The 20,909-nt window shown below is 45.6% G+C and overlaps 1 protein-coding gene across 2 annotated transcripts in view; it reads left to right on the forward strand.

Annotated features, from left to right (window-relative positions):
• Positions 1-20,909, forward strand: part of NSMF (NMDA receptor synaptonuclear signaling and neuronal migration factor) — a 55,221-nt gene that overhangs the window by 26,041 nt on the left and 8,271 nt on the right. The window contains exons 5-13 of one of the 2 annotated variants that reach the window (XM_082207712.1): positions 7,805-7,857; positions 8,312-8,401; positions 11,378-11,499; positions 11,955-12,038; positions 13,367-13,400; positions 15,164-15,234; positions 17,236-17,315; positions 19,596-19,698; positions 20,504-20,579. In XM_082207712.1, the coding sequence (XP_082063838.1) occupies positions 7,805-7,857; positions 8,312-8,401; positions 11,378-11,499; positions 11,955-12,038; positions 13,367-13,400; positions 15,164-15,234; positions 17,236-17,315; positions 19,596-19,698; positions 20,504-20,579 (713 nt within the window). The remainder of the gene's footprint in view (positions 1-7,804; positions 7,858-8,311; positions 8,402-11,377; positions 11,500-11,954; positions 12,039-13,366; positions 13,401-15,163; positions 15,235-17,235; positions 17,316-19,595; positions 19,699-20,503; positions 20,580-20,909) is intronic. The other variant, XM_082207713.1, reaches the window with a different exon arrangement.

Consider the following 20,909-nt stretch of genomic DNA (forward strand, 5'->3'; position numbering starts at 1 on the left):
CTCCCTCACACACACCCCATAGCAGCCTCTTGGCAAATTGGAGGCCTTGCTAGTCTCCTTCCACCCTTGTTCCTGATGTAGATCTTCACCCACCTCTTCTTCACTGGCTGTGGGGAGGCACCATGTTGTAGTTCGCATCAGGTGCCAAAGTGTCTTGGTCCAGCCCTGATTCAAGGACACATTCCATCCACACATAAACACACAAGGAGGGCACAGAGCAGGGTCAGTGAGGGGTGTTGTCTAGGGAGAGTCCCAAGGCTTGGAAGGCCACGTTTCGCTCTTAGTCCTGAGGTTAGAATCAGAACTTTGCACTGAAAGAGGGAAGGCAACCCCTCCTAAATAGGCCCACACAAAGAGGGCTAAATGTTTTGTGTTAGGGTAGTGTTCAAAGTCCTTTGCATACATTAACTCCACAATTGTTACAATAATCTACTAAGGCAGATAGTTATTTTACCTCCCAGTCCTGCAGACTGGAAGACTGAGGCTGAGTGAGCATGAGACTTACTGTGGCTGAGGTAAGATTTGGAGAGGGGGATGTTCCAGTTCACACTTGTGATCTCCAGCCCTTTTCTAAAAGGAGGGGAACCACATATACTCCTAGGCTTTGCCAAGTTTGCTTTTGCTGGGTGAAGTGGGGAAATGGTGAAGAAGAAGGAAAAGTTGGAGGGAGTCAACCTTTGCAAGAGATGTCCTGTTAAGAAGGCTGTTGTGTTTTACAGTTCCATCTTGGAAAAGTTGGGACGCCTCCCAGCGAAGTGGTTGTACTCTGGACTTGAGCCAACCCGAGATGCGAATCTCCCTGCTTTGTTTTTCTGGTTGCGGGAGAAGGTGGCTGAGTGCATGTTGCTGCAAGGGGCTTTTTTCCAGCAGGTTCGTCTGCCGTCTGGCACCCTCTCCTGGAGCTTCGCAAGGGCAGACCTTGCAGGCGGTTGAATGTGGTTCCCATCTTGGGTTGATGCCGCCAGTTTCCCAGGCTGGCCTGGTCTTTCCTGCTGCCTCGTCTTGGCAAGATCCTGCGCTGCAGTCCTAAGCAACCCCCCTCTCCTCCATCCCTGATCCTTTTGCTTAGAAATTGTTGCATGTTCGAGGGGAATAAATGCTTTTCTCCCACCCCCTTTGGTGCTAGGCTGGCCTGCTCACTCTCCTTGGCTCAGAAGGAGAAGCTTGGTGCCAGCAAATTTTGGTCTCTTGATGTGGTGCCCAGTCTGGCAGGGCGAGGGACTCATTTCAAGCTGCTTTCTTTGGTAATCAAACAGTGGCTTTTTGCTGCAGCAAGATTAGGGGGGGCCTTGCTTGAGGCTGGCTGAGGAACTGGGTGTGGTGGTGGCTTATTCTCTTGAGAACTTGTGGGGCAGGGGAGGAAAGCTCTTCATGCTACTACTCCACATGAGGACAGGATCCTATGCCAAAAGACACCATTGTCACAGGAAGGGAAACAAGCTACTAGTGAAGTGGGGGGGGGTGTAGCTTTCATTTTTTCATTCTTTGGGGCATTTTGAGAGGCCAAGGGTAGTGCTTTGATTGCAGTGATGCCCCGTTGCCCAGTTTCTGTAGTCTCTGTGGCAGAAATGGCTTCCCGTATGGCTGCCTTACACTACAGTGTTAAAGAACACTGGGGGTGGGGGTGGGGAGAGAGATTAAATGTTTGTGGCTCTGTCAATGGAGGGGAGATTTTTAGGGGGAAGGTGCAACACCCTCCTCTCTATGGAGGGTGGATGAGTGGAGAGGAAAAGAGACATAGAAAGCCTCCCCCCGCACCATGTTCTCTAGGTCCTTGCGTCGTGCCCTGTTTTTGTCCATGGCGGGACATTGCCTTGCCTTGAGGGCTTTGGTGGCAGCTCATAGCTCCCCATTGGTCTGAGGGCCTCACCCCTGGCCTAACGTGTGTGTGTTCCGTGCCTCCTGCTGGGTCCAGCAATGGGCCTGTGAGTGTCTCCATGGCAACCAGGCCTAGTGTGGATGGAGTCAGTGGTTGGGCTTTGTGTGATCTTGGAAGATGAGGTTCTGTTCTCTTTCATACAAACGCACATGGAATCCTTTCTGTGACTGAAATCCGTTCTTTGTGCTTGGGTTGCTAAATACTCCCACCCACTCACCCCTTGTATATAGTGAAAGAATTTCTGCACTATTATAGAGTGATTAATTGACTGGAGGAACTTTTATCCAACTTCATGGGAGGGCAGAATGGAGCCTGGGCTGTGTTTGTGGCTGGCTGGCTGGTTGACTGGTCAGCTGGGGTGAATTCAATGCCACCCCTACCCCCCTCCTTACTCACTCTGTTCAGTTTGTTTTAGAGCCAAAATGCAGCTTTTTCACATAGCTGCACCATTCAATGATTTGCTTTGCCATTTGGCGTTGTACATACAGTCTCTTTTTAAATCTAAATTCGTTTTAAAAACTCCTGTCTCACCCATCTGCCTTAAAGGCCAGGGTGTGGGTTACAGCAATAAATACATTTTAAAAAATAATAATAATAAAGATTATCAAAGAGCAGAATTTGCCAAGGCCAAAGAAGTGCTAGACTAGGTTTCTTTTTACGCTCTTGGTTTTAAAATAAAATTTGTGGGGGAATGGAAAAAGAAATAAAAATATTTAAAATCAACAATACATCAAAATAGGGCCATCTGTAAGTCTACCACAATCCATTTTGAAAAACCTGATGGAAAAGGCAGGTTTTCAGCTGGTGCCTAAAAACAACACTGGTCTAAATCAGATGTTACACAATAAATCAGATGTTACACAATTACATTTAATTATCCTTAACTAATAATTCTTTTCGTAGTATTTCTTGTAATATTTCAAGTAAACCACCTAGTGTAATCTGTTCATCACAATTACTTTTCAAATATTTCATATATTTACTCCATCCCCAGAATTCTTTTAGGGGAAGTCATGACTATTTAAATTGGTATCATACCGGTATAAAATATATGTTGTGAATGTAGATTTTCATGGCTGCAATTTACATTAGCTACAATTTCTGGACTGTTGCTCTTCCATCTTCCTCATTCAGCTCTATGTACTTTTGAAGGAAGAAAATGCTAACCAGCCCCACTACCACATCACCAAGAGTCCAATTAATATGTGTGTACGACACTCAGAGACTTAGTGGGTGTCAAGAGAAGACATCCAGGGTGCTATGGGCACCGTATTGTTGGCCCCCTGCATTTTAGATTCTGGTTTGAGCAATGGATTTGTATTTGGATTACGTGGCCTTCAAGATGTCCTTCCGAGTTCTATGAAAATGAAAGAAATTCTAAGCATGGTTTGTCCAAGAATATTTGCCCACTTTAATTTTAGCTCTAAGCTGTTGGGCCCGTTCTGAGTTTGGAGATCTGTGGTTGTTTGCTAACAAGCAAAGGCAAAATTATTGTTTCTCCTTCCAGAAGGAAAACCAGCTCTTAATTATACATGCCTTGCTGGATCAAACAGAAGGTCCACCTGTTTGCAATGGTGGGGTGTGAAAGCACCAGTTGGCCCCCTGTTGGAGCCCCTGGATCTGGGGCTCGAAGATATGGATCTGCCTCTACTACCTTTGGAGAAATGCCTGTTAATTCTGTTCAGCATTCCGTAGAAAATAACTTCATAGATGTTTCCTATTTTGGTTTTTCAGAAGCTCTTTGAAAATAAACTGGCCATGAATAGATTTTTGCCCTACATTTATACAGATTTACTTGGTAGCAGTGGAGGCTGGTTCATTTGGGCAAAGGGGACACTGCACCACCAACGTCAGTCTATCTCCAACCAACTCCCTCCTGCCTGCCTTCTTACTTCCAACCAGTCCTGGTTGTAAGCTCTGCCTCTCAGTGTCCTCCTCTGTAGTCCCGGTGTTGACCTTGTAGGGAGTAAAATGTGGGAGGATTGGGGGGACATCAGAAGTAATGGCTCGGCCTGCCATTGGTCTGGCGCCATCTACTGTTAGACTTCCTGCCTTCCACCCTTCTGGTCCCAGTGGGCACTAGCCTCCTCTGTCTGGTAGAGTTCCACATTTCTAATGCCTGATAACAGGTAACTTTTGTGCCTGATTTGTTTTGCTTTTGTTTATTTCATGAACAATTTATATTTATGTGTCTTGTTTTCTGAGGATTCTGGGATGCCATGCCCACTGTAGCAATGTGCTATTGGGTACAGTCCAAGGCACTATGGGCGTAGCCAAGGGGAAGTTGGGGGAAGTTGCTCCCACGAAATCAAGTAAATCAATAAAAATACTTAACTGAGGTTCAGCACACACCCCGCCTCAACATAAATCCTGGCTACACCCATGCAAACTACTTTGATGACCAAAGTAGAAAATTCAAAATAGTGCTTTACCCTTAGTGTTTTTAAAAATGTTGTTGGGGGCAAGTGCCTGGCAGTGCGTGACAAACAGGGCTAACTCTGATTGGGGTGCCAAAAATATATTCTTTCTCCCCCTACCCACAATCCATAGTGTGTTCATTTCAGTCTCAATTACAGTGCAGGCTATGAAAATTCTTCCTTCTCTCCCTGGACTTTGAAGAAGACCCTGCATTTTTGAAGCTGTGGTAAATGGCACAGGAGATGTACTCCCATGACGGACTTCAAATTTCTTTTTCTAGGTCATATCCCTTATGGGCATTTTAGTCCCTGAGAGAGTAAATCCAAATCCTCTTCTCTTTCTTCCCAAGGTGGTAACAACCTAATAATTACTCCCTGTAATAGCAAACTTTGTGGTAAGGGCCGGCAGAAATTTGAATCGGGGCCCACTGAGAAACAAGGAGTTACGTATCAGCATTCTCGAGAGAATGCGTTTACCCCTCCGCAATTACAAGAAACTTTTTTTAAAAACCCAAGAGGGTAAAAAAAGAGGGGGTTCTCTTGGGAGGAAGGATGAGATATAAATCTAAAAAATAAATCGACAAACAAAACACATGATTGGCATCCGTTGAAAGTTGTGTGTTGGGAGTGAGGTGGGTGTGCATAAAATGGGGATGGGGTGGGGGGAGAACGACCTTCTTCAGCTGCTTATAGCTGTGTTCCCAAACTTTTCCCCTCACAGACCACTTGAAGATTGCTTAGGGTTTCAGGAAATCCATTAGGTTGCATACACACCGTACATTTAAAGCATATGCCTTTCCCCCAAAGAATTCTGGGACCTGGAGTTTGTTAAGGGTGCTGGGGGGCTTGTCGCTCTGTGAGGGTTGAACTACAGCACCCAGGATTCTTTGGGAGAAGCCATGTGCTTTAAGTGCATGGCATGTATGCTATATGATTTTTAAAATTTTATTTTTACAGACGTGCCGCTGACCACCTGAATGAAGCTCATGGACCACTCTTGGTCCATAAATCACAGTTTGGAAACTCTGGTTTATAGTATTGGAGAAGGGTATGTCTGACTGGCTGGAACCTAAACAAGAGCACACCTCTGTTTGGCTGTAAGGGCAAACTGCAAGCTTTTTTGCTGCAGACCCGACTTGTACATTCAAATAATTTACAGTTGGCTGCCCTTCAGTGGTACTCCCAAATCTCCTGCCTGAGGTGAGCATCCTCTCCCTGCAAGCTAAAATTGCTTCTCTGGGCTTCTTTATGCCATTACTGAGCCAGAATCACAACACTCATTTAAAGTAGTATTGTCATAACACTCATGGCTTCCCCAAATAACCTTAAGAACTGTCATTTGTGAAAAGCTGCTGAGACTTGTTAGGAGAGGACTACAATACCCAGAGTCGCCTGGGAAGAGGGATTGAATCATAGATCATAGAACTGTAGTTGGAAGGGACCCCGAGAGTCATCGTCCAACCCACTGCATTGCAGGAATCTCAGCTAAAGCATTCATGACAGATGGCCATCCAATGTCTGCTTAGAAACCTCCAAGGAAGGAGAGTCCATACCACTTTCCAAGGGAGTCTGTTTCACTGTTAAAGTGCATTCAGTTTTGTGGAAAACGATCCAAAGAGTAACCATGATGGTTTTGGGAGGGCATTTCAGAGCCACATGAAAGGCCATGCACTCTACTTTCTTTGGACAAGAGCTCCAAATCCTTCCGCCAGTAAGGCATAAAGCATATTACAGGGAATAATTTTCAGTAGAAAAGCCCCACTTGGGTTAAGGGCTCAGAAACCCTTCTCTCCTTCATTATTGTTATTCCTTTTCAAATTTCAACATTGGCATTTGCATGGAATAAGCATTAAGAATCATCCCAAAAATTATAATTGTGGAACAGTGTTCTGCCAGCAATGGAATTCAGAGCAGGTTTTCCCTTACTTAGCAAACACTTCTGCACTGGATTCCTAAAGACAGATGTAGCAATGGCAACCCCCAAGTGGCAACTGTGAATGTAAGCATGCTGGAGCAAGTTGTGGCCAAATGGTGCACTTTCAACTTACCACCACTTGACATCCCTGGAAGATACATGCAGATTTTGCTCCCAAGATGTTAGCTCACATGTTCTCATGAACAGTTGCTGCTCCAGATGTTATTTGTTTGTGTTTCGATGAGCATTTGTTCAGGATCCTGAGCAGCTCCAAAAGTGGTGTAGACATACTTTTATTTTATTTTTAAAATAATGGTTCTGTTTTGCAAATTGCGGCCCCCTAAAAAACAGCAATAACAAAATGGCTACCAATTCCTTCTGTGTCATTGCTACAGTATATACTTGGAAAGAAGGTGATAAATGTTGAAATCAGATAAACAATGAGTAAAACAGCTATTTGATATCACCCCTTCCAAACTCTGCATGGGTCACTGAGAACATGAATTCTCAAGAGAAGTATTTACAAAAGTTAGGAACAGAAACTGTATTGTGTCAAATTGATTAGGGCCACATTCACACCACACATTTAAAAGCTACTATGACTTCTCCCGGGATGCGGGTGGCGCTGTGGGTTAAACCACAGAGCCTAGGACTTGCTGATCAGAAGGTCGGCGGTTCGAATCCCTGCGACGGGGTGAGCTCCCATTGCTCGGTCCCTGCTCCTGCCAACCTAGCAGTTCGAAAGCGCGTCAAAGTGCAAGTAGATAAATAGGTACTGCTCCAGCAGGAAGGTAAACGGAGTTTCTGTGCGCTGCTCTGGTTTCTCCAGAAGCGGCTTAGTCATGCTGGCCACATGAACCGGAAGCTGTACTCCGGCTCCCTTAGCCAATAAAGCGGGATGAGCGCCGCAACCCCAGAGTCGGTCATGACTGGACCTAATGGTCAGGGGTCCCTTATGACTTCTCTCAATGAATTCTGGGAGCTGTAGTTTGCTATGGGTGCTGAGAGTTGTTAGGAAATCTCTCTTCCCCCCTCATGGAGCTCACTAGAAAGAGGGATTGACTGTTAAACCACTGTGGGAATTGTAGCTCTGGAAGGGAAACTGGGATCTTCTAACAACTCTCAGCACCCTTAACAAAGTACAGCTGCCAGAATTGTTTCGAGGGAAACCATGACTGTTTAAAGTGGTATCTTAGTACTTAAGATGTGTGGTGTGAACATGGCCTCGATGTAGTTTGCTCTCTTGCATTCCGTTTATCATGCATCAATCTTTCCATGAGCGCATAACACCAAACATGCTTCTGCCAATATGCAATTAAAACACTAGAAGATGTATTCCAGCCTCCAGCTATGGTTGATCTAGCTACGTCAATAGGAAGTTAATAAGATATTCATGGAGCTGTTTGGTGCAAAGATTCCTTGCTTTTTTTCTGTGGCTGATCTCCACTCCACACAAAAAAACACACCTCCAAATCTCTTTCTATATACAGCTTGATGTATTTACCACCATGGTACCTTCTGGGAAATGCCCCACATCACAGTCTTCTTGGCTCCTCAGTATTGACCACCTTCTCTTTGTTCTGCTTCTTCCAGAAACTTCAGGAAGCATCTGCGGATGGTGGGGAGCCGCCGCATGAAGGCGCAGAGTGAGTGAGGGGATGGAGGTGGTTCAGGGTATGCTGTGTTGAATCACGTCCTGGAACCCTAGATCTCCTAGACTGGGGAAGCAGAGGGGAATCTGTGGCCTTCCAAATGCTGTTGGACTCACAACTCCCTGCAAGGCAGCAGGGCTCAACAGTCAAGGGTGTTGGGAGTTGCTAGCTTAGCAAAACCTGGAGGGCCATAGAAGTTCCCTGCCCCTGCCCCAGAGAGCTGCTCTTGCCTTGCTTCACTTCCCCCCCCTGTGCCTCGCTTTCTCATCCAGACCGATCCATGAATGTAGCCTTCCTTTTTTTCTCGTTCACCTGCACTAGCTGTTACAGAGTGTGCCTAAAGAGCATGAGATTGTGAGCCAGGGCGGTGTGGTGGTTTTTCTTTTGGCTGGTCGTATAGAAAGCTGTGATAATTTAGTCCCTTATTGCCATTATTTAATTTTTTTAGCCTTTGCCGAGCGCCGAGAGAGGAGCTTCAGCCGGTCCTGGAGCGACCCCACTCCCATTAAGCCCGAAAACCTCAATGATTCCCGAGAAAGTACGTTCCTTTGTTGTGTCCTCGATGAACCTCCCCTCTACCTTCCAAAACCCAAAGTCAAACTGGTTTGGCATGGGCTTAGTCACTGGGCCATCCATGTGAACAATTCCAACTAACCCTTAGGTTTCCCCAGAATCCTGTTCTGTCTGATTTGCTGTGGGGATTAAGCTGTGATGCTGCTGTCTTAGGGTGTTTAAATTTGCTGGTCTGTGTGTGAGTTGCAGAGGGCGGCCTCTCACAACAGCTAGAATGGAGGTGAGAGAGTGTCTGTCTCTCTGAGCTTCCTTGTAAGCGGGTTCTGCTTGGGGACAGGTCAAGGGTCCCAGGTTCAGGCCCCAGCTCCTCCTATTCAGAATCATGAGAACTGAAGAATAATGATTCAGTGACAGTGTGTCTACTTTGCATTCAGAAGGTCCAAAGGCCCTCAGCAACTCTAGGTTGGGTTGATACACACATTCTTCCTCTAATCCTGGATAGCCACTGCCAATCAGTGTAGAGAATATTGAGCTACGTAGGCAGACCAATGGTCTGATGTGTTGTAAGGCAGGCAGCTATGCTCTTATTTGGTAAGGGCTGTAGCTCAGGGGCTGAGGTACCTGGTTCAATCTCTGGCATCTCCAGGTAGGGAACCCGGCAGATGGCCTTCTCAGTAGTGGCGCCCGCCCTGTGGAATGCCCTCCCATTAGATGTCAAGGAAATAAACACCTATCTGACTTTTAGAAGACATCTGAAGGCAGCCCTGTTTAGGGAAGTTTTTTAATAGTTGATGTTTTGTTGTGCTTTTAATATTCTGTTGGGAACTGCCCAGAGTGGCTGGGGAAACGCAGCCAGATGGGCAAGGTATAAATAATAAAATTATTATGATTGTTGTTGTTATTGTTACTGTTATTATTAGGACTTGTAGTGTCCCCTGAAAGGAAATTCTGGAAAGCAGCTGCCAGTTGGTGTAAACAGTAATGAGCTAGACGGCCCAATGGAACAGACTGTTTCTATGAGGCCAAGGTTACCTGCACAGCCTGCTTGCATTTTCTTCCCACCTGAGAGCTGAAAAGAGGCTGGAGCTAGATAGGACGCCAAAAACATGCAGCCTTGCCTCTTGTTATTTGTTCTTTATTTATTAACCCATCCTCCATCTGGGGAACCTTTGATTGTACAGTTGTACAGACAATCCTCATTTTGCGCTGGGGCTACAGAGCGCACATCAACCCATTCTGACTCCACTCCACCCCTTTTCATGACATCTTTATGGTGCTTTGGGGCTACTTCCAGGTTTGGTGCCATGATGTGCAATCACACATCATTCAGATGCGCCTAAGCCGGGAATTGGTAGTTCATCAACAACTCCCATCATCCTCACATTCAGTGTTGGCCATAATGACGGGAGCTGATGGCACGCAGAGGTTGTTGGGCTTTGCGTGCCATCAGCTCCCATCATCATGGCCAACATGGTCCTCCAAAGGCTCCCCAGCCCTGGTATATAGAGATAGCAAGAGGTATCACACATAATATAAGCAAACCACACAATAAAATTATAATACCGCAAAACTTTGCATCAGAGTAAATAGAGACAGCTAAGTACAGTATCAATGGCAGTAGAGTAAAACCTTTTTAGATGCTCAAGTGGTTCTTCCACTCCTCAATTAATTTCCACAAGTACCCTACAAGGTAGGTGAGCTGGCCCAGGGTCACCTAGTGAGCTTCATACTTGAGTGTGGGATTTGAACCCTGGTCTCCCAGGTCTTAGTCTGAAACTCTAACCACTACATCACACTACCTATCATTGTGATGATAGCAGTGCCAGTCAGAGTGACAAGGGGAGACCATTCCACCAATGAACCTCTGTGGTATCACCACTTTATTCATTTATAAGATTTCTTACCTGCCTTTCATCCTATGCTCCTAGAGTGGCTTGCAATTTTAATATATAGGTATAAAAACAGATCAAAAGAGTTAAAGATTTTAAAGAACTTTGAAACATTCCAACTGGAACAGAACAGTATGAATTCAACTCAAGATTATGGGTTCCTCAAAGCAAAGGAATCTTAGTTGTCAAAGACCAGAACAAAGAGTTTCATCTTCAGCAAATGGTGAAAGCTCTGTGACAAAGGTTATAATACTTTTATTACTTAATAAATTTATATCCTGCCCAGAAGCCCAGGGCAGCAAACAGATTTAAAGATGCAAACAAAGCAAAACAAAACACATTCTGATTAAAGCATTCTAAAGACAATTACACCTAAAACATTCTAGAAGCAAATAGAATTAAAAACATACTTCCATCCAGTGATCTTGAAGATACCAGAAACAGTATTCTTCAGCCACCAAACACCTGTGTAGACAGGAATGTTTCAAATCATTCCTAGAAGTTAATAATGCTGGAGAGAGATGCCCCTCTCTAAGGGAGGACATTCCACAAAGGGGAAACCACCACTGAAAAGGTCTATTCATGTGTCGGTGTCAACCGGTCAAGTCCAAGATGATGGACACCTCTGTATGGGGAGGGAGTTCCACCACAAGGGAGCTTCCACAGAGAAAGCTCTCACCCATGCAGTCATTCCACATGCTTCTGAGGAGTCCTCTCTAAAGATTAACCCTGCTGTAAGCCCCCTAGGAAGTCCTTGGTATTAGGCAATGTGGCAAAGACGCAAACTAAGTAAGACAGGAAGATAAGCATCCTTGAATTGGGTTCAAAGGGGAATGCTCAGCCAACATAACTCTTTCAGAATCTGCATCCTAAAGGCAGCAACCAGCCTCTGATGTTTTGGTTTCCCCTTTTTACAGTTTCGACGGCAGGCATCTTCCGGGCTTCATCTCTGATCATCTGTTGGGGCCTCTTAATTGCTGGTCTGATCATGTGAGGAAGGAGGCCAATGTGCATGTGGGCCCCTTCTTAACCAGGACACTTTAGAACATTGTATGTGTGTGTTCATGTGCATAAGGACCCCTCTGCAATGCTTCTCCCTCTGTATCTCACAGGCCATGAGCTCCAGGATTCTTGCTGTGCACTTGACAAGGGCGTTGACTTGAACTGGGAGGCAGAGAAAGAGCTTGAGGCTGCAGCCTGCAGCGGGGAAGACTTCATCCCACCCAAGATCATGGTGAGCAATACCCAAAAAGCAGTACGGGCAGCTGCCAAGGGCAGAAGTAGGGAACGCTTATCAGTACAAGGGCCACATCCCATCACAGGAAAACTTTGGGGGTACGCATGCCAGCACTCCAAGAGGCAAAAGTGGGCAGAGCAATGGAGAAAAAAAATCATTTTTGCTAGACACACTCAGAGATGCTCACCCCTCTGTGTCTTCCAGGCAGGCAGGAGGCATGATCTCAGCTAGGCAAAAGCCTTATTCAAGGAAACAGTGAAGCAGGGCCAATGAGGGGTATGAGCTGAGGAGACAAGTGGTTGTGGGGTTGTCCTGTAGAATAAAGAATTAACCAGTTCAGGCCTCCATATATGGGATGTGGCCCTTGTCCACTTGCCCCTGCCACTCCCCACCTCCCTTCTGTGCCCATTTTAATTGTCTCTCCTTCTTTCTTTCTCCTTCAATTTTTCCAGCTCATTTCCTCCAAGGTGCCCAAAGCTGAGTATGTTCCGACGATCATCCGCCGGGATGACCAGTCCATTATCCCCATCCTCTATGTAAGTCATAGCACAAGACCTCAATGGTCCATTCCATCTTCGTAATTTTCTGAAGTGGCATCACTTCACCAAGTGCCAGAAAGCGTATATTGAGGAATTCCCTCCCAAGGGAGGTTAGTCTGGTCAGAAAGGTCTTTGGAACCTAAGGAGCAGGCAGTGCTGATCACTGGGCTGCTGTCAGGGCAAACCATGACAAATTGCTGGTTCCAAATGTGTTCTGGTGTATTTTAACATTGTTTTCAATTAGTTTGGTTGTGTCGCTTTGCATTTTATAATGTTGTGTTTAAATGTTGTAAGCTGCGTTGAATTCCAACTTGGGAGAAAGGCAGGTTATAAATCCATCAAATAATAATAATAATAATAATAATAATAATAATAATAATAATAAAAAATATATCTCTTTTAGGGAGATTCCCGGTAAAGCTAAACCAATCATCTGCACTCTATGCTGATTCTATTATTATAACATTTTATCACGCTGTTCTATGTTATTTGAATCTCCATGCTGTTGGCTGTTTCTGAGTTCTATTTTGGTTGGAGAGTGGGATAGAAGTATCTCAAATCCATAAATAAATTGTAGGCAGAAGATTGGTGGAAGATCACATTAAACGTGGGCATTGACTGATAGTTTATGGGAGAACTTGGCCAGTACAGTGGTTGTTTTCCTTCTCTTCCTGGATTATTCCCATGTGACAGAGGTTGGAAACGTTAGCTGTAAAGAAGAGTCTGTGCTGTTATTAATAAATAAATAATATTCCATCAGTGGCATGTTACAGCATAGCACGAGCAAATATAATAATAATAATAATAATAATAATAGTAATAATAATAATAATAATAATAATAATAATAATAATAATAATAGCAGGGCATGCTCAAAATTCAACTCTTTTTTGGCTCTATACCAGAGGTAGCTTAAATAATAGTAGTAGTAGTAGTAGTAGTAGTAGTAATTTTATTATTTGTATCCCACTCATCTGACTAGCCACTTGGATGGTTTTAAAAGAGGATTGGATAAATTCATGGAAGAAAATGCCATCAATGGCTGCTAACTACAATACTAGTTGCTGGAAATCAGAGGACGGGAGAGCGCTCCTGTGCTCAGGTCCTACTTATGGGTTTCTGGTTAGCCACTGTGGGATCAGAATGCTGCACCAGACGGGCCATTGGCCTGATCCAGCAGGCCCCTTCTTATGTTCCAACTCATTAAAAAAGTTAGTATCACTTTTTTCTGCCTAGCACAATGCGCTTTGTGCCTTTCTGATGGATTGAAATGTGGTGTGTTTTTAAAATAAAAAAGCAATGCCTCTCTGTTTGTTTGCTTCCAGGATCACGAGCATGCCACCTTTGATGATATTTTGGGTACGTGAGTGTTTGGTAATTAAGCTGAATTGAACGGGACTGGGACTGGTGGGTGGGTGGGTGACATTGTGCCCTGAGACAAATGGCTAGAACCTTTGCTTCACTGTTAGTTCTGAATGCAAGACAAAGGTTTCTTCACACCGCACTGGCTCCAAAGGAAGCTCATCTCTAGAGAAAAGGGGAAGGAAGGGCTGGGGTGCCTTTTGCTGGCCTCCTTCTAATCTTCTTAGGCCTGATGGACTGCAATCCCCTTCAGCCTCAGTCAGCACAGAGGGTTTTAAAAGAGGAGTAGACAATCAACCAACTTCTCTGTTGTGGCCAATGACCAATACAGTGGTACCTCTGGTTACGAATGCTTCTGGTTACAAATGCTTCAGGATATGAGCTCCACTAACCCGGAAGTAGCTGTTCCTGGTTGCGAACTTTGCCTCAGGATGTGAATGGAAATCGCACGCCAGAGGCGCATGCACGACGGGAAGCCCCATTAGCAAAAGCACGCCTCAGGATAAGAATGGTTGCAGCTTAAGAACAGACCTCCGGAACGAATTAAGTTTGTAACCAGAGGTACCACTGTATTCAGAAAGAAACTTTTTACATGCATATATAAAGTAATGCAAAGCAAAATAGAAAACCATAGCAATCAAATTACTAGTAAATGCATTGTGTTATAAAATGCTGGGTGCAAAAAAATATGAAATTATAAGTTTGTTAAAATTAATTCCTGGCAAATTTTACATGCAGGAGAACATTAGCCACCCTCGAAGAGGTGAATGGATATGTTCTGATCTGGAAGCATAAGATGCATCTGATCATCCTGGCAATTTCTGTAAAAAGAGTTCGGTAAAAAATCTTAGGTACCGTATTTTTCGTCCTATAGGGTGCACCTCCGGAGGGCTCCCCGTGCTTTGGGCTGCAGGCTGCCACCCCAAGCCTCGCGCGCCCGGCGGGACCTCCCGCCAGGCACGCGAGGCTTGCGGACACTCACCCGAAGCACGGGGAGCCCTCCGGAGGGGGGCGAGAGGGGTCGGTGCGCACCGATGCCTCTTGCTCTCCAGGCTTCAGCGAAAGCCTGCATTCGCCCCATAGGACGCACACACATTTCCCCTTCATTTTTGGAGGGGGAAAAGTGCGCCCTATGGGGTGAAAAATACGGTATATCATGATAAAAAGAACTCTGCATAAGAACTCAAGTTATCAATTTTACCTCTACAGATTTGCAGGGGTATTTATGCTGACATTTCTTTAACCTCCCCTCCAGACCTGCTGACGGAAAAACATTTAAATGCACCACAGCAAATGCTTTACTTCACACAGCACATAGTTAAACTATGGAACTCACTCCCACCGAAAGCAGTGATGTATTTAAAAGAGAACTGGACAGATTCATGGAGAAGAAGGCTATCAGTGGCCATTAGCCATGATGGCTTTGCTTTGCCTCCATTTGCCAGAGGCAGCAATTTTTCAGAATACCTGTTGCTGGAACTCACAGGAGGTTAGAATTCTGCTCTTGTGCTCAGGTCCTGCTTTTGGGCTTCCCAATGGGGAATCTGGTTGGTCGCTGTGGGAACAGGATGCTGGATTAGATGGGTCATTGGCCTGATCCAGTAGGACTGCCATTAAGTTCTTATGGACCAGCCCTTTGATTCCACCATGATGGTGATATCTGCACCTTGGTCAAAGCCTTTTCCTGCATGCTGTACATGTCTTATATACCCTTCTCTTCCCTCCCTGCCCCCCACCTGCCCCTTCCCTTTCTTCCATAGAGGAAATTGAGAAGAAGCTGAACATCTACCGGAAGGGCTGCAAAATCTGGAAGATGCTGATTTTTTGTCAGGTATATAAATGCCCCCTGGTCGTTCCTTTCCTTCCCAAATTTTGGATTCACTTACCACTGCCTTGTTCACAACTTTCCCCCAGCCCTTCCCCCTATTGGCTTGTTCTCAAGAAGCTGGACTGAAGAAGTCCTTTCAGCCTGAGGGCCAGATTTCCTTCTGGGCAGCCTTCTGAGGGCCACATGACAGTGGTAGGCAGGGCCAGTGGCAAATGTGGGCGGAGGCAATGAATCACAATTTTGCCTTTGTACAGTAGGCTAGTTTTCTACAGAGATTGACATACACACACTCCTTTCTGCCCTCCATCAGGGCAGGCAAAAGGCGTGAACAGGGTTCAAGGACACATTGCAGCCAGGCAAACACACTCAGGGGAGGGGACAGTGAGGGGTGTGGCCTGGAGTGAGTTCTGAGGGCCATGCATTCATCCCCCTGGGTTTGAGGTCCCCCATCCCATCATAAACTCCCCTCTCTGCTTCACCCTCCCAATTTTTGAGAGATGCTAGACTGCACAGCACCATCTTCCAGGTCTGTTCCCTCCCCTTGGCAACCACCAACAGCAGATTTTTTTCCTGGAGCCTCCATTTTTGTTGGTGCTGATTCATGAAGGAGGTTGGAAAGTCTATACTTAACCCCCACCAGACTGCCACCTCCAAAGGCCTAGAAAATGTGTCATGTTTCTTAAGCACTCTGGCTTAATCAGGACTGGCTATTCTCATTATTATCTTCTAAATGTCAAAGCCCTTGTTTGTGTGTTGCCTGGTCCACCTCCTTATCCTTTTTCAATTGTACGTTGTTGAAATTTCCAAAACAAAGCAGAGTACACAAAAGGCCTGGAGTTTTCACATTTCCACCCCATCAGACACACGCCCAATACCTGTGGGCGTTCTCTTGTTCAGCAATACCTTCTTCTCTGGGCATATTTGGAGTTTTATTGGTCCGCATTCACACTGTACATTTAAAGCACAATGATACCACTTTGAACAGTCATGGCTTTCCACAAAGGATTCTGGGAGCTAGAGTTAATTAAGTGTGCTGAGTGTTGTTAGGAGACCCCTTGCTTCCCTCACAGAGCTCCTGTTCCTGAAGTGGTTTTACAATCAGCCCCACTTCCTGGGGAATGTCAACTTTTCCTCTGAAATTTTTTGCAATATAGAGATCTGTTAAAATGTAATCAGTGAAGTCTGTAACATGGGGTGGACTTTCAAGTAAGTGAACCCTGCTGAACTCAAGCGGGGCTTGTTTCTGCATAAACATTAGCAGAATTTCAGTGTTAAATCACTGGAAAGCAAGGCTTTTAAGAATGATAGTTGACTGATTGTATGGTTTTTTTAATTGATTAATTTGCATGTTCAAACAAAAGTTCTAAAGCAACAGACACACTTCCTTTGCCTTTTGAGGATGCAAGCAGCAGCTTAGTAGAGGTGTTTTCTCTTTTGTGAGAGAGCAGGGGGAAGCCTCTTCTAAGACTGCATTTGCACCATGCCGTTAAAGCTCTATGATACCACTTTCAACTGTCATCACTCCCCCCCCCCAAAGAATTTTGGGACCTCTAGTTTGTCCAGGATGCTCGGAGTTGTTAGGAAACTCCAATTTCCCTCACAGCTACAATTCCCAGAGTGGTTTAATAATCAGTGCTTCCCAGAGAACTCTGGGAATTGCAGCTCTGTGAAGAGAACAGGGGGTCTCCTATTCAGCTTTTAGTAGGGTGTGGGGGGGGTAGGATTTGTCCTTTGTAATCCACTGAAAGATGAATACTTTTAATAATTAATGGTTCTTTTATTTATTTGTTTGATGCATGTTAAGTTTTGCATTACGTATGTTTTTTATAATGGTAAGTCACTTTGAGATGTTTTTGTTGCAAGCAGCAAATAAATGTAATGAATAATAAGTGCCTCCCGTTAGGTGAAGCTGGCCAAATAATAAAGGAAAAGCAGTAACTGCAACAGCTCTACTGCAGCACATGCAGGCTGTTTCTCCAGACTCTGCCTCTTTTCCCCCTGCAGGGCGGTCCAGGCCACTTGTACCTTCTGAAGAATAAAGTTGCAACCTTTGCAAAAGTGGAGAAGGAGGAAGACATGATCTAGTGAGTGAGAGGATCCTGGGCTTTTTGCTTGTTTCTCATTTGGGAGCCACAGCTATGTGTATCCTGCATGTGTGGAACTTTGGACTAAAGTTTCAACATCTCAGCATTCACTGTGAACTATACTGAGACCAGCTGGTATAGGGCAGTGTATTAATTCTAATAATATCAACAATATAGTTTCCAGTTCTTAGGACTGCAGAAAATTGCCCGTCCATTTTGGCTGTCTGAAATCTCTACATGTGCACAGCAATTGTGCAGGGTTTTGCATAGAATTTGGAATCTGGAGAAGCTTCCAGATTGTTGTTGATTGGGAGAAAGCAAGCTTTCATGACTTCCAATAGAACTCTCCCCTCCTGAGTAGCAAAATAGAATCGTAGAACTGGAAGGGAATCCAAGGATCACCTAGACCAACCTCCTGCAGCGCATTAAACAGCATAAAATAAATAAGCAAATACATTCATGTTTGTGGGATTTATGTATGGATCGCTGCATTCAGATCTCTCTGGTGCAGAATCTGGGATGTGTTGGCCCAGAACCAATCAACCTTGGCTGACTGTCTTACATGGTTTTTGTCCTACCCTTCAAACACATTTATTTATTTAAAATCTTTCTACCCCACTCTTCTCCATAGAAGATGATCCCAGAGCGAGCTACAGATTGATTGCCCATAAAAAAACTCATTGCCAATAAAAATACATAGCCAACAAAAACACACACCAAGTAACACATCAATACTAAAATCATAACAGCACAACTGAGCAAACCTCAAAGCAGCAAGCATAGAGGCCAGTGAATCACTCACAGGCTCAAGTGAATAATTAAGCCTTTATTTATTGGTGCTGAAAGAGCAGGCACCAATCAGTTCTGGGATGGAGCACTTGGGAGACAACAGTAGCTCAGTGAGCTTTGTAGAGGTTTGAACCCAGATGCTTAGCCAGTGGTGGAGCTTCATGCTCCAGCACCAGGGGCAGAGAGCAGGTGGGGGCGTGGCTGGCGCATGTCCCGGGGTGTGTGGTGCGCGTCCTGGGGGTGTGGCACCCAGTGGGGGGGCAGCCATGATGGCACCCCACCAGGATCGTGATGCCGGGGGCGGTACGCTCCCCCCTCTTCCTCCGCCAATGGGCTTAGCCTGACGATCTAATCACTGCACCACACTACCTCTCTGTTATATGCCAAAGCTTGACGTTACCTGGGGGTTGAGGTAGGGGAAGGTTAGCATCAATCTGTGCTGTTTGGGGCTGTTGGGAGTTGTAGTCCAAAGTGCCTGGAGGATGCCAGCTGGCCAAAGGCTGGTGCAACTAGTGGGTAAAGACTTAAGCAGACCAGGCACCAGTGAATGATCTGCAAAAGTGGACATGAGAAGGAAACAACTATTTGCATTCAGAGGTGAAACAGTGGGTTTAAACAGGGGTTCCCAAATTCCACTGGGTGGTCAGTGGAATTACTAAGAGGCAAGGGGTTGGAAGGGCAATGCTGATGGCATAATGACTATCAAACTTTGAAAAACTGGTGTCACTGGATCAAGTTCATCAATTTTGTTGAATTAATTAAACTAGATAGTTTTCATTGGATTTTGAATAAATGTGCAATTAATTGCTGCTGTTTAGGATTTTTGTTTGTTTGTTATTATCTTCCTGAGTGGGTTGTGAATCACTGGGTTAAGGCATGGGTGGGAAAACCTTTTTGATCCAGTGAGCCAAATATTGATATCCTGCCACCCCAGCAGACCAGCTTTGACCACTCAGCTGTTGACCATCTGACATCACTCTGGTGCCAGGTGGGTGGTCCTTTGCACCTGTCAATAGAGTTGACCCACTGGGGGAGGCAGGGGAAATACCACACAAAGTGGGACTGAACTCCCCACCAATCATGTTTTGCATGAACATTATTGAAAGTGGGAGCACGTATAACTGCCCCAATACCAACATAAGCACAAATCATTGTGAACACACCACAAAAAGGAGGGTTCCCAAAACGGACTGCCCACACATGTTTTTGGTCATAGAATTGTCCAACCCTCTGCAATGCAGGAATCTCAGCTAAAGCTTAAAAACCTCCAAGGAAGGAAAGTTCACAACCTCCCAAGGAAGGTTTCAGTGTGTTTTGTGTTGGTGGTGGGTGTCTCTGAGCCCAGGCATGGTGGGGGCAAGTTCCATTCGCCTGCACTTCACACATTAGGCAACCAGCCAGCCAGGAAAGGTCATGTGGCAATTGACAGGACCCCTCTGTGACTGACTAACGGGTTCTTCCATCTTCTCTCCCCCCTCACCCCCCCCCCAGTTTCTGGAAGCGGCTGGGCCACCTGATGAGCAAGCTGAACCCGGAGCCAAACGTCATTCACATAATGGGGTGCTACGTGCTTGGGAACCACAATGGAGAGAAGGTGAGGCCTGCTACCTTGTTCCCCAGAGAGGCTCCAGGTGGCTCCAGCACAGTGTTGGGGAACCTGTTTCAACCTCTGAGGGCCACATTTCACTGAGAAACCCACAGGCCAGTGGTGGGTGGAACCAAAGGAAAAAATTGGGTGGGGCAATAGATGTGATTTGTACCTCTGCACAGTAAGCCACATCCCAGCTATGCAAATCAGTTGCTACATGTGCACACACATGCACACCCCCTATTCCATCCTCCCTTCAAAGCAAGCAAGAAGCATGACAACAGTTTACAACAGTTTACATCCCAGATAGGCAAAAGTTTCCATGGAGCATGCAGGCCAGGCCTGGTGGGGAGTGGGCATGTCCAGGGAGAGTTCCAAGAGCCGGATAGAGAGCTCTAGAGGGCCGCTCTAGCAGTTCTGATCCAGCTCTGTCCTCTGTGCTGTTCTTTTCTGGAAATAACTTCTCAAAGTTTTCCTGTCTGATATCACAGTAGTGAAACATACTGGGTAGTGGGGAAGAGCCATGGCTCAATGGCAGAGCATCTGCTTTGCATGCAGAAGGTCCTAGGTTCAATCTCCAATGGCATCTTTTGGTAGTGCTAGGAAACGCCTTAAACCCTGCTGACAGTCAGTGTAGAGCATACTGGGCTAGATGGGCTGGTGGCCTGGCTTAGTATAAGGCAGATTCCTGTGCTCCAACAGCCGTGGGCCCTGGCAAGAAGCTGTGCAATTGGCAGCTGCCCAAGGCTGCCAACTGCAAACAGTGACCCTGGTCAGAAATCAGTGGTTGTGAAGCTCCTTTGCCTTTCAGCTGTTCCAGAATCTGAAGAATCTGATGAACCCCTGTCGGGTTACTTTTGAATCTCCTCTCGAACTCTCTGCTCAAGGTAGGTTGCTCTGTTGCTTGGTGTGGGGGCTGATTCCAGAGTCCTCTGGGAAGGGGGGCTTATTGTTGAACTTTTCTGGGAATTGTAGCTCATTGAAGACAAATGGGGAATCTCCCTAACAGTTCTCAGCACCTTTAACAAACTACAGTTCCCAGGATCCTTTGGGGGGAAACCATAACTGTTTAAAGTGGCATAGCAGAGCTACAAATGTTTAGTTTGCAGATAGGGCCATGAATTGTGGACTCCAAGGGGTTACACCAACATAGTTTCCATAGACGTTGACCTAACCTTGCTACGTGGTATTGACTCGGCCTTCTCTGTGTTGTGTTT

This window comes from Podarcis vaucheri (assembly GCF_965113315.1).
Source record: "Podarcis vaucheri genome assembly, chromosome: Z".
Classification (NCBI taxonomy): domain Eukaryota; kingdom Metazoa; phylum Chordata; class Lepidosauria; order Squamata; family Lacertidae; genus Podarcis; species Podarcis vaucheri.